General features: G+C 39.7%; 1 protein-coding gene across 7 annotated transcripts in view; it reads right to left on the bottom strand.

Annotated features, from left to right (window-relative positions):
• GAPVD1 (GTPase activating protein and VPS9 domains 1) overlaps positions 1 to 13754 on the bottom strand; it is a 60624-nt gene that overhangs the window by 18838 nt on the left and 28032 nt on the right. For 4 of the 7 annotated variants that reach the window (XM_037037020.1, XM_037037024.1, XM_037037022.1 and 1 more), the window contains 7 exons: positions 12066 to 12226; positions 9650 to 9779; positions 7761 to 7886; positions 5333 to 5506; positions 3119 to 3259; positions 1903 to 2037; positions 1339 to 1458 (listed from right to left, as the gene is read on the bottom strand). In XM_037037020.1, coding sequence (XP_036892915.1) covers positions 1339 to 1458; positions 1903 to 2037; positions 3119 to 3259; positions 5333 to 5506; positions 7761 to 7886; positions 9650 to 9779; positions 12066 to 12226 — 987 coding nt within the window. Of the gene's footprint in view, positions 1 to 1338; positions 1459 to 1902; positions 2038 to 3118; positions 3260 to 5332; positions 5507 to 7760; positions 7887 to 9649; positions 9780 to 12065; positions 12227 to 13754 lie in introns of those variants that run through there. The other 3 variants (XM_037037023.1, XM_037037025.1, XM_037037026.1) reach the window with 2 other exon arrangements.

Genomic DNA, 13754 nt, shown 5'->3' with positions numbered 1-13754 from the left:
CTAGTCAGTGAACTTTCTGTTCTCTGTGGCATTAAAATTAACTGGACTGTCTGGCATTTTAAATGGATCTTTGACCCACGCCAGATTTGTGACATCATGCATTGATCATCTGGAAAATATTCGTTCAATTAGATACGCTAATCTTCTAAATGTTGACGCATTTCAACATACGAATTTGAAAAATTGCATCACCGCCAATTTCACCAGGAAAGTGTTTAAGTCCTGGGAAACCGTGAGGCTCCCAGAAGTAAACACAAGTTTTCCAAAATTTTAACTTTTATCTGAAAGCTGGAGTGTGATCATTGACAACAAATTCTACTCTGTCAGGAAGTGACAGGCTCATTCTATTCATTTTCAGGACATGCCTGACAAATACCCAAGTGAGAATAAAGACAGTGTGTCTGTTGGTAATTCTTTCAAGTGAAAATGGTGTTTCACGAAAAACAAGAAAAAAACAGGTAGGTAAGCTCACAGTCCAAACAATCACAGAAGTGCTTTTCCATCATCGGTCCCTCCTACCTCTTCACACAGAGTCAGAAAGACGTGCACTCAGGGCGGAGATGGAATTCAGTGACCCCCACTGCTTCACCAGGGCACTATCCCCTTTATTTAATGACCACGGCTGTACGGCTGCCCTGCTCCATGCTAACGGCCCCGGCCAGTGTACCCACTTCAGCTGGGGCAGCACCATCGGTGCAGATGTCAGTAGAGTGGAAAGGACGAGAACCTTTTATTACTACGAAAACAGTCTGCTCTCATGCTCTCCACCCCCAACAGGGGCTTCAGGACTCAGCAGTCCACGAAGAGTACAGTTTGAAAGTTGCAAGCTTAGGACAGTTGCCCTCAGCTGGGGCTATTGTGCCCCAAGAGATCACACGGCCGTGTCTGGAAACCTTGCTGGCTGTCACAACTGCAGGAGAGGGCGGTGGGGGCATGCTCCCAGTAGAGGCCAGCCCTCCCACCATAAAAAACTGCCCGGCCCCAGTGTCAACAGTACTAATAATGACAAACCTAGAACAAACAGCAATATAAAAAGGTACTTCTCTATTCATTTAAAAAATAACTACATAAATCCTAGTAAGTGGTTATATCAAAATTAATTTAACCATTCTATTTTTCAATAATTAGGCTATTTCTATATTTCACAAACATTAATGTTATGAGAGCATCTTTCTGCGTAAGACTTCCTTATGACTGATTTTAGGACTAACTATATGTATCGCCAAATGACGTCTCAAAGGGCTGTAACAACAAATATTATCACCAGCGATGGTAAGTCTGCCAGTCTCACCACGAATGTGATTGTTTTAAAAAGTCACTCTCATTTCCCCATCTTACCATGAGTTACTTCATCCATGTCTGGACTAGTGACAGAATCTTTACCCCCAAAGTCAGAGCTACACTCTGATCTCAGGTCTTCAATCTTATTGGGAATATCCTCAGAGGTTGCACTTATGCCTTAGAAAAAGAAAGCAAAAATAAACAGCAAGAACAAAAGGACCACACAAATAGTATGAGTTTTGGAGAAATGTAAATACTCTCAATTTTTCTATACATGTGCGTCATTTGGTGTTACATCTTTATTGTACTATTGCTTAAATGCACTTCCCTTGATTTGCACAACATAACCAGAATTACGGGTGACATCTAAACGCAGTAGGCAGTGGCTACCGAGAACAGAGTTATAGAAGGAACATGTACCGACCATTTGCCAGTTACTTCAACATGCTCTATAAAAGCCACATATTAAATTCTCACAGGTTTAAGGCCCTATAGAAATAATCTAATTTCCTGGAAATTACCCAGCTCTTAAATAAAACGTATCTCTTGTGATCAATTTTATAAATGGAAAGGTGGGAACACACCTTGAAATCCTTATTCCTTAAAACAAGACAGACATACCCGACACAACACTGAGGCCTGGTGTGCTGGGGCGGGAACTGACCTCCCTGACATCCGTATCATCAGAGGTGCTGCCCAGTCCGGAGCAGCTCTCCAGCTCCTGCAGGCGCTCCTCCTGCTTCAGATCTGGGGCCTCTAGACAGAAGGCGTGAGGGGTCACGTTAGTGATTCTGCTAGCATGCCACAGTTTCAGCTTGTGACCCAGATGGTGAAAGCTACCAGGGCATGAAAGAAATCAGTGTAAATAGATTTCTAAGTCTGGGCCAGTTAGCGAAGTTAGTTGGATCAAGTGTTAAAAAAGTCAAGGTTATGATTTTCATCCCAATTGAGGCCAGTTCATTGTGCAAAGATGAAAACTGATTCCAGGTTACCCTTGGATGTGCTCTTGGTTAGTAATTAAACTGAACAAAAGAATATGAAATAACATTAAACCAATCACTTTCTAAAAAACAATTTCTATGGATGCTCAAAAGATAGTGAGAGAATCCTGCTGTCTCCTTATGTAAAGGTCAGCATGTCTAAATGTGTTAACGTTATACAACACGTACCAGGATCACTTAACTATTCATGTGCCAAGTACATCAGAGAGAACATAATTCAGACACACAGTTATTTTTATTTGTATTCTGGTAGTTGACATTTAATTGAAGGCAAAGATTTATCATCATAATCAGAAAAAAACAGAAATGCAATACATAAGAAAAAAGAAAGTACAAAATACTTCATATATATTTATAATAAGCCTGCACAAATAATTCTCAGTGCTTTGGAGTCTCAATTTCAGTGCATTTCAAAAACACATTAGGTACATTTTAAAGGGCCAAGTTCTACCCTGGGATAAATCTAAACAAGCTTACCAGGCACCCGACCACTCAGGGTTCCTGTTCTGCGATAAGTGAGTGGGAAATACTGGACTCACCGCCCCACCCGGGACCCTGATGAGTTACTAACAGCTGCTTCCAAAATAACTGAACACAGAGTCAGAAGGCACCTGTCACCTTAGCCTATGCCATCCAACACGGCATTTTTTCTTGATGAACAGAAAATACCCTAATTTCCCATTTGAAATTCTTAGCAACAGGATATACTATTGCATATACTATGCTCACACTTGTCAAATGTATACCTGAAAAAATGTCCATCATATAGAAATTGGAACACCTTACATTTAAAACTTCTGTGCAAATCAAAGTGCAAATAGTGACAGCATACTAACCTGAGTCACTTGGCAAAACCTCTACACTCCAAGCTTCGCTGGTTGTCTCTGATATGGTAGAACCAGTGCAGTGGTCAAGAAGTACTGACCCTGAACCTGGCAGGCACAGTAAACTGCCTAACATGTTCTCTGCTGCTGCACCTGTATGACCAGTGGGGAGCAAAAGGTTAACAAGGGTCCTGAATGGGAAGGGCAGAGATAACGGAAAAAAGCCAAACACCAAGCTAACAAAATCTCTCTACTCTACCCACAAGAAATAAGCCAAGGTAAGGGTAATTTCAATCAATAACACCACTAAAAACTCAAATTTCCCACTCTGGTCACAATGACACAAGCTCTTTTCAGCCATTGCCTCCTGTTCACCTTGGACTCTCCATAGAGAAAACACATTGTTAGGTCAAGTCATTTCCACTAGCTTTCAACTTGGTCTTTCAATAAATTTTATGTGTCTGTGCCTAATAGCTCTCTAAAATTTATAGCTCTACAAGGATTAAAAACAGTCAAGAGACATTTAACCACATAAAGTTATACTGGCCGAAGATGTTTTCTTCTGGCACATCAGCCACATACTCAGGCAATGAAATATCTTTGCAGGAAAATGCATATTACCTCTGTAGCACTCATTCAACTGCAAACACAGCTTACTGCTCAAACAGAGCTGACTGCCAGAAAAAATGCTAAATACTTTAGCATCTGGAACAAAATAATGCTAAAATCAATTAAGAAATCTATTTACACTACCCCAAAATGCAAGCAGAAATGACTCAATATTATTATTGTACATCTGTGTTAAACACACTCAAGTTCAGAATGTTCTACTATTTCTGATTAAACCTATTAAGAGAACAATTCTACTTCAGTGCATGAAAAAACTTTTGGCCCTGGATAGTGTGGGCTTAGTTGGTTGGAGCGCCTTCCCATAACCAAAGGACTACAGGTTCAATTCCCAGTCAGGGCACATTCCTAGGTTGAGGGTTTGACCCCCAGTCCGGGAGTGTACAGGAAGGCAATCAACTGAGGCTTCTTTCTCCCATCAATGTTTCTTTCTCTCCCTTCCTTCCTCTCAAAAAGGAATGAAAAAAAAATGTCCTCGGGTGAGGATTAAAAAAAAAAACAGAAATAACTCTTAGAAAAAGGTTATTGGCAAAAGTAACCTTTTAAAGATATGTCATGACATAATTAAAAATAAAATAATGTCTAGCCCTGGCTGGTGTGGCTCAGTGGACTGAGTGCCAGACTGCAAACAAAAGATGACTGGTTCAATTCTCAGTCAGGGCACATGCCTGGGTTGCGTGCCAGGCCCCCAGTTGGGCACGTGCAAGAGGCAACTTATCGATGTATCCCTCACACATCGATGTTTCTCTCCCTCCCTTTCTCCCTCCCTTCCCCTATCTCTAAAAGTAAAGAAATAAAAAATATTAAAAAATAAAATAATGTCTAGAACCTGCCTGAACATAAGGGGGAAAGAGAGGAAGGGTAGTGAATGGGAGAAGAGATGAAACAAACCGGCCACATGTACGTGTAACTGTTGAAGCCAAGCGAGAGCTACACGGAGTTCACTACACTATTCTTTCTTATACTTCTTTAAAATGTTCCATAAATTGTAAAGAAAATGAAGATGGTGGTTATGAGACCATATGAATCTTTTAGAACTCACAGAACAGTCTCTTAAGAAGAGTGAATTTTAATGTTCCTAATTATACATCAATAAAGTTGATATGAAAAAAGAAAAAGAAAAAAAACTGATTACTTTTTGGAACTGAATTAATCCTTCCAGAAGTAAATTCAATTTTTAAGAGACTCTCAGTATCATATTATTCCAAAAGATTTTATAGCTATAATCTGTCAGAATTTTCATTTTAAGGTAAGGCACAATATTTAGGCTCTAAAAAACATCCTAATCACAGACTAAGAACATACACTATGCTCTACAAACAAGACTTGATGAGAAGCTAATTCAAAAGACTGGTTTTTCTTTTTGGGGGAGGTGGAGGGTGGAGCTAAATGTAGTCAGGGAAAACATACCTGTATTTACAGTAAGTAAAGAAAAAACACACAAATGCCTTGTTCTGTGCAGTCACCTCGGTTCCCCAGGTGGCACAGCCACACCCACATGCCTGTGAGAGCACCGACATCCCCCCACCGAAGGCGGTGGGCATGAACCACTCAAGAGCAGTCTTCCAGAGACATTAAAGAGCAGTGAACAGCAGTTACCTGCAATCTCTTGCAAGCGATCTTCATCAATGTTAGGGTCAAAATCACTTCCCAAGACATCCGTACTCCAGGTCTCACTCACTGTTTCTGATATATCCCTATCTTCTGTCAGTCCCATCATGTCACGAATTTCAAACTTCCTCAGCTTATCATCAAGATTATCTTGTGTTGTAGCTATCAAAAACAAAATTAAGCACTTAAAAAAATGGTAGCACAGCTATGCTTTCTTAATCAGATATGAGGAATTTTATGTCTTTGATCTCCATTTTACATATTTTATCATTAACACTGAGCACACAGTACCAAACACTAGATTATCCCCTCACGGATGCAGTCTTTTGCTCTCTGAACTCAGGTCAGTACACTGACTTCCCCTTCTGGCGGATTACCTGGGGCCACTGATGCAATTAATTGTGTCCCCCTATCCACAACCTCTGCGGTGTGACTTTGATCAAGAATTGGGGTATAATTCCCCCCTCTTTGAATTTGCACAGGCCTTGTTACTTGCTGTGGCCAAAAGGGTAAGGAGGAAGTGTGCCAGTTGCCAGGCTAGAGGTCAAGAGAAATTATAAACTTCTGCTCTCTCTCTCTCTCTCTCTCTCTCTCTCTCACCCTTGCTCCTCTCAAGAGAACCAGCTTAAGCTAGCCAGCTGGTGGGTGAGGGACTGCACTGGGGCAAAGCAAAGGTCATCTAGACCAGCCAGCTTCCCACGGACCGGACCGACTGACCGCCAGCTAAGATTAGCAGAGCTCCCTACTTGTCCACTGGTGACTGTAGGTGCACGAGTGAGCCCAGTCCAAATCAGAGAACCACCCACCTGACCCACAGACTTGAGAGCAAAAAGAAATGTTTACTGTTTTAAGTCACTAAGTTCTGAGGTGGTCTGTTACATAACAGATTATTCTGTTATTTAATTATTGTATGTAATTTAAATCATTGTAGCAATGATTAAGTGATAAACCTATACTAAAAAAAAGTTTTTGCCCTGGCTGGTGTGGCTCAGTGGATTGAGTGCCAGCCTCCGAACTGAGAGTTGGTGGTTCAATTCCCACTTAGGGCACATGCCTGTGTTGCAGGACAGGTCCCCAGTTGGGGGCCCACAAGAGCCAACCAATCAATGTATCTCTCCCACAGTGATATTTCTTTTTCCCTCCCTTTCCCTCTCTCTAAAAATAAATAAATAAAATCTTTAAATGGAATCTGTATTTAATGATGCCATGGCATTTTCAAACAGAATTCTGTCTGCTGAGACAGAATTAAAAAATAATAATTTTTTATATGACTTGTATACATCCCCCTATTCTAGAGTTTTCCCTCTTCCCTTGAGTAATGAGAAGCAGTCTGCAACGTGCCTCAGTCTATGTCTCAATCTAGTGTTCACAGACTGCAGACTGCCACCCACCTACACCCACACGGCCTCGAGGGCCTGCTAAAGAAATGACGCTCTTTCAACTTTTGTCTTCAGCTACTACTATTTTAATCTTCTCTGTTATTTATAAAAATTTTCATCCTAATTGATACAATGACAAATTGATCAAGTAAAATATACCATTACTTTTATTCAATATACACATACCCTAACTAGCAATGACCTTTTCCTCTCTAAAATGGACTGAACCAGGATTTCTAAAAATGAGACAGGGAAAATGGCTTTTTCTTTTTATTCCCCAACTAATTTTTATGTGCCCTACAGTCTAGAATCACCACCTCAAACCCAGTTGAGGGCCGGTGCCTTCAACACTCCCTTGAAGGCCACCCAATGATCTTTAAATACACAAATCCAGAGACCCTAAAGACCCTTTTTAAACTAACCTTCCAAAAGCGTAACGAGGACCCAGCTGTTTTCCAATCCTTACCTCCTGCTATCCCCGTACTAGGCAGTTCCTGCAGGAGTGGGTGGCTTCCCGCCTCTCCGACGGCCTAACACTACTCCTCCACCTAGAAGGCCCGATCTCCAGCTTCTGCCAATGTGATGCCAGCCAGGCTTTAAGGCTAGTGTTTTCTTCAGTGAGCTTCTCCCCACACTTCAACCACTGTACTGCTCACTCGGAACGGCCAAAGCACTCTTATGATACTTTCAATCATTTGTGTACCATTCTCTCCCTCTTGTAGGTTCCTTGAGCCCTGAGGTTTTGTTTGCATTTCTTAAAATTTTAATGTCACAGAATTGAAATACTTTATGTTACAGAATTCACACAATTCATTTTAATTATTCTATGTAATTTAAATCTAAAGAATTCACTTACCAACTAAACACATCTTTAAGAAATAAAGGAACTATGAATAAGTGCAAGTTTAATAGTCATTATGTAATCCACTTAAATTTATTCTTACTGAACACAGCCCACTTACATGGAAACATACCGTTTATCCTGCAACCAGGTAACTTCTTTGCTACTTGCCCAGCTATGTTCCACTTCACCTTACCTTGCTCATGCTCCAATAGCTGTAGAGCTTCAACACCATTACTCCCAGAAGGTCCTGCTCCAAGTTCTGATACAGACTCTCCTTCCAGGTCTAGAGAGGACACTGAATTGGAGCGATTTGAAGGACCTAAAAAAATGTTTCTACTATGAGTGAGTTTAAACAGTCATGAGCCATCATGTAGGTAATTTTTCATGCCTTAATAAGAGACTAAAGACTAAATCAAATGCTTTTAATATTGTGTTCATTTCTTAAAAATATATATGCCCGCCCTGGCTGGTGTGGCTCAGTGGATTGAGCGTGGGCCTGCAAACTACACGATCGCAGTTCGATTCCCAGTGAGGGCACATGCCTGGGTTGCGGGCCAGTTCCCAACAGGGGACACACAAGAGGCAGCCACACATTGATGTTTCTCTCCCTCTCTCCTCCCCTTCCCCTCTAAAGATAAATAAATAAAATATTTTTTTTTAAATATATATATATATGCCCAATGCGGCTTCCAGGGAATTATCCTAAGGAATAATTTAAAAATTCACCACAGGTTTATATTGGGCTTGTATCAGGGTTTCTTATAAGTGGAAAGTGGAAGCAATCTACATGTCTAATCACAGAATGCTTAAATGAATTATGAAAGAAAACAGCCATTAAAAACCATGTTATTTAAGAATGTTAAATTTTCAAAGGAAATGCTACTGTTATATTGTTAAACAAAAAAAGGTTACAAAACAGCACACACCTAATCTTGCTGTAAATAAACCAAAATGTTAACTGTTATTAACAGAATGGTGAGATTACAGATGATTTTATTTCTTTTCAGCATTTTCTACAATAAATGTACATTATTTATGTTTTTAAAAATTAGAGCAAAAAGCACTGGCTGGTGTGGCTCAGTGGATTGAACACTGACCTATGAACCAGAGGTCGTTGGTTCAATTCCCAGTCAGGGCACATGCCTGGGTTACAGGCCAGGTCCCCAGTAGGGGGCGTGTGAGAGGTAACCACACATAGATGTTTCTCTCCCTCTCTTTCTGCCCCCCTTCCCCTCTCTAAAAATAAATAAATAAAATCTTTAAAAAAAATTACAGGAAAAGTTATTATATTTTGTTTATTTTAATGTTAGTAAATAAACTTTTTCATTAAAAAGTTTGTCCTAGGCCCTGGCTGGTGTAGCTCAGTGGATTGAGCAAGGGCCTGGGAACCAGACAATCGCGGTTCGATTCCCAGTCAGGGCACATGCATGGGTTGCAGGCCAGTTTCGGCAGGGGCCAGTTCCCTGCAGGGGATGCACCAGAAGCAACCATACATTGACGTTTCCTTCCTCTCTCCTTCCCTTCCCCTCTAAAGATAAATAAATAAAATATTTTAAAAAAAAAAGTTTGTCCTAGTACACAGAATGAGTCTCACTTCATAATCTTGCCTTTAAATTTATTTTTTATTCCTATTTCCAGCGTACCATTCTGCTTCATAAAAGGTGTGTGTGAATATACAGAACATTAAAAGTACACACAACACCCTGAAACACCAGTGAGTCATTTTTTCCATTTAGACATGCATTATATCCCTCTAAAGGAGCTCTATAAGCTTAAAGAAATAAAAGTCCAACATCAGAGAAATAAAAGTTGGTATTATTCAAGTCTCAGTGAAGACTTGAATCTTCTCCATTTTATATGACCACGGGTCTCCTGAAATCTTGAATTTTTTTTCTTGCGACCTTAATTTTATTCAACAAACAATCGTTCAGCCAACTGTTCAAGATTTTTAGAGGAACACTTCATTACGCCCCTCAGTCAGGAGGGGCACAGACAGTATAACTAATTTATAAGGCTCCTTTAAAGAACACAAACAAAATACTACTTCAGTCACACAACTCCTTGAATGAAGTAACCCTTCACCTTCAGATATTCCTTCCAGATTATCACTGCAGAGGGAAAAGCGCAAGGTTTTATCAGGTTTACCGTGGAGTTTGTTTTCATCGACAGGGACATCTCCTTGTCCTCCATCCGAAAGTTGCATGTTTAGGACCTAAAAAATAAAATGCCATTGGTTTGTCAAAACAGAAAGAAAACAAACTACAGCAAATCGCATATTCAAGTTTTTTTAATCTTAAATTATCATTTTAAACTAAAAACCAACCCTCAAGGTTCTGCTCAAGCTTTTAAGTACCTAGAGAAGAGAAGTGTATCAGAAGAACTGAACCAGAGGGGAGGGAAATGGGGAGCACTGCAGGGGGGTGGCCTGGGATAGGAGTAAAAGACAGAAACCTGTACTTGAACAACAATTAAATAAATAAATTTAAAAAGGAAAAAAAGAAGAAGAACCGAACCTATGTGCTTCCATTGCCCTACCAGGGCGAGCTTGAACAGGCAACTGGACATCGAATGAGCAGTGGTCAGGATTGTAAGAATCCGAAGACCTTAGGGCAGCAGGCCAGCCCTTCTGGTTCTGCCATGTGCCAGCTACAGAGCCTTGAATAAGTTATTTAAACACCCTAAACCTCAGTTTCTCTAAAATGGCGATAACTGTGTAATGCTACAGAGTTGTTGAGGATTAAATAAAAAGATGCACGTAAAGCATCTGGCATAGCTAAATGATATTAAATTCACAGTACAGTTTTTCAAACGTTAATAAACTAAGTTAGCAAGAAGAAAACATATAAACAAATTATCTTGTAAGCACCAGAACCGAATCAGTCTGGTTTGAACCTCCACTAGATCACCATATACCCATGGCCACAAAAGTCCACACCCGCAGCTGATGTAACTTCCAGCCACCTCTAGCTTAGAGCTGATGGCCTTTTTATAATGTTATTCTGTTTGTCAGATGATTCCAAATAACATAACTACTTCTCACTCCCCATAAGCCTCATAACTCAGCTTTGTGTGTATCTCTAACTTAATGAAGAACTGAATGTTTCTTTGGAAGACTGTGTTTTAAGTACACCTGGAGCTTGAACTCACAGTCACTGGGTTCCTAGGCTGTTGCAGGAAAATGAAGAAGAGTATCCTTACTTAAATAGAAAGGAAAAAAAAAAAAACTAACACCAAAAAAACTTGTAGCTGCTGTGTAAGCCTTGCACTTAAATTAGTAGATTAAAAGTCTTTTTAAATGGCTCTATGTATTTACTTGTGTGATAGTATTAAAGACAATTTTTTTCTATTTGCTTGAAATTAAATACAGACAGAAAAATTTCACATTCTGTATTTTTAAGATAACTCAGACCTTTAAACTCATATTGAGTGATGTGCAATGAACGTTCAGGCAAAACCTATCTAAAGGCCTAGACTGTGGTACGAATTAATGAAACAAAGGCATCAGACCACTGTGCAGACATTTCCCTGCACAGGGATACAGACTGCTGTCTTCGAGGCTGCCACTGAGTTGGGGTTTGGGGACAGCTAACAGATAAGGTAGAAGGCACAGAGCTCGCTGACTGCCACAGTCAGCTGTTTCTTCTTCCCTCATTAAGCACCCCCTCATTGTTGTAAGTTTATTATTACATTCCAAAGTAACTAAAAAGTTGATTCTGACAGCTATTTCCACCTCATTCATTTTTTTTGTGGGTGCAGAGGGACAGAGTTTGGGAGTTCGACACACCTCTTTCCTATGAGTGATGCCACAGATCCAAACACAGCCATCCACCAGCATTGCTTTATCAACCACTGTTACTGGTCCCTAATTCTCAAGCCAGGACTAGGTCTTCTCGAATAGTAAGCAGTCACTGTTGAATGTTAAGATGCTGCTTTTTTCCCGGGGGGTCACAATGTTTGAGGGGTGGCTCCTACCTTTAGAGAGTCAAGAGTTCTTCTTTCCTTTTGCCCCTGTCCCAAGCTCTTGTTTACAAATATTTTAAATCTGAGTCCCATACCCCCGATCTCATTTCTTCAAAATGTTTTTTTTAGTTTTCTTTTTGCAGTTATTGCTTCCATTTTTTCCTAACAGACCAAAGAAAAGAAAGTACTTCTAAAGAATGTTTGGCTCTTTAAAAAGCAGATATACCAGAAGACTGGAAAAGTCTCTTCAATTTCCATACCACGATTTCCTGGCTTCCTGCCTCTTCTACTACTAAGGAAATTCCTTTCGGTTCGGCACTGGTCCCCAACTGCAGGGCCACAGATGCACTAATGTGAAGGGCCTGCGGACCTGTTCACAGCAAGTTTAGCATTTGCCGCTGTGTCATGGCAGGCCCACTGAAGATAAAGAAAAGTACTCAATGCATACTGAGTGTATTAAGTGATTGACAGAAGTGCCCATTAATGGGAATAGAATCTAAATTTCTTACATAAGTTAAAGGTAACAATACATTCATACCTCATTTTCTGACATCATCCCTGGAGTCAGCTGGGGACCTGTCCCTAAGGAAATGACCAATACTTCTTCCGGCTGCACTTCCTGGATGGTTTCTTGAGATGATCCTTCATGGTCCATATGTAAGTCTATCAGCATATTGGTACGGCTTCTGCTTCGAGTTGCTAATAAAATAATTTAAATAAGAAATTTAGAGAAAAAGATAAAATGAACAAAATGGCACACTAAATACAAAAATATATCTTCTATCAATGTAGAACATTTGCACATGCACAAAAAAAGTGGTGAGGGGATGAATAAGAAAGGAAAAAAAACCCTGTATCGTCCCAGTTACTCTAGCGATGACTAATACAGATTCTCCTTCAAAACTGACAATCAGAAATAATGACCCACATCCACTTGACAAAGTGTGACAGATGACCACACCCGCAGAACAGCAAACACGTCCCAATCAATTTAAGACTTGGGATGACAGGAAAAGCATTACCTTATTTCTTATCTGTTCAAGACACCTTCAACTATTTCACCTATAAAAGTATTTAACTGTCACCAGCCTCCCATATTAATAACTCATAAGCACTAGAAAATTTAATATAGAAATCTGATAGCCATACAAAATAATATACATTAATTAGGCAACTGTTGACAAAACCCAAATCGGTTTTTTGAAAATACACTGTTTTCCCTGAAATGTATTAACCTCTTTCCAAAGATGGAGGAGAGATTTCCCAATGTTTGATCACAAGTTTCCTTTCTGCTTACTGGAAATGTTCTAAATGAACACAGGATATAATTATTTGGGGATGTTTTTCCCTATGTAGTACGTTCTTTCTAAAATCGTCCATCCTATAGAACTTCTGAAAGATTTGGATAGTTGGTAATAATTTCTGTATGAGTTTTAGTCTCCTGTGATTGAGTTTCAGTTTTCTTTTAGAGGTCAATAAAATTCAATACAACCAGAATACGAACTAGAAATTCTATTTCAGCGCAAAATAATCAAAAGTACAAGCATAGAGCAAAACACTCTATAGTAACAAGTCTTCCAACTTCACTTTGAGTGAAAAATACAAAAGTATAAACAACCATCTTCTCTCCCGAGTGCTGTAGATCTATCTGTTCATTAATCACTTACTTTCAGAAGTCAGTGCACAAATCAACTTTGAAAAGTCAGGTTCACCTCACTATCTTCTACTGAATTGTGAACTTAAATTCAACTTCATGAACTACATGAACCTCATGGAACAATCTTCCGTCATTTATAAAAATGCAAATAATCAAAATTCATATAACAATTTACACAAAGCAAAAGCAACATGCACATGGAACACACTTTTATCAACTATTTCTTATGAGAAGTTACACAAGTAGAGGAAGAACACCTATTACCCACCAAACGGGGCTACTAGAGTAATGTGAGCAGAGAGATTGGTGGCTGAGGGCTCCCAGGCAGCGATGGCTGCTAACTGTTGTCCTGGGTTGCGAAAGCATTAAAGAAAGAAAATCAACCCTCTGAATAATGGACACATTTTTAAAATATGAAATAAATTCAATGACCAGGCCACATGATTATACAAACTAATACTGGGCGAACATGTGAAGTTTACTTTCCATTAATCCATCTTCAGTGATACTTCTGGACGATCGGAAACCAAAGAACGAAAGCCCAGGAGTGAATGGGGAGGACAAAAATCT

This window comes from Sturnira hondurensis, unplaced genomic scaffold, assembly GCF_014824575.4.
Source record: "Sturnira hondurensis isolate 20B ecotype Veracruz unplaced genomic scaffold, ASM1482457v3 Scaffold0022908, whole genome shotgun sequence".
NCBI classification, from domain to species: Eukaryota; Metazoa; Chordata; class Mammalia; order Chiroptera; family Phyllostomidae; genus Sturnira; species Sturnira hondurensis.
Note: the sequence above shows the minus strand (reverse complement) of the source record. Positions and strands in the feature narration are given on the sequence as shown.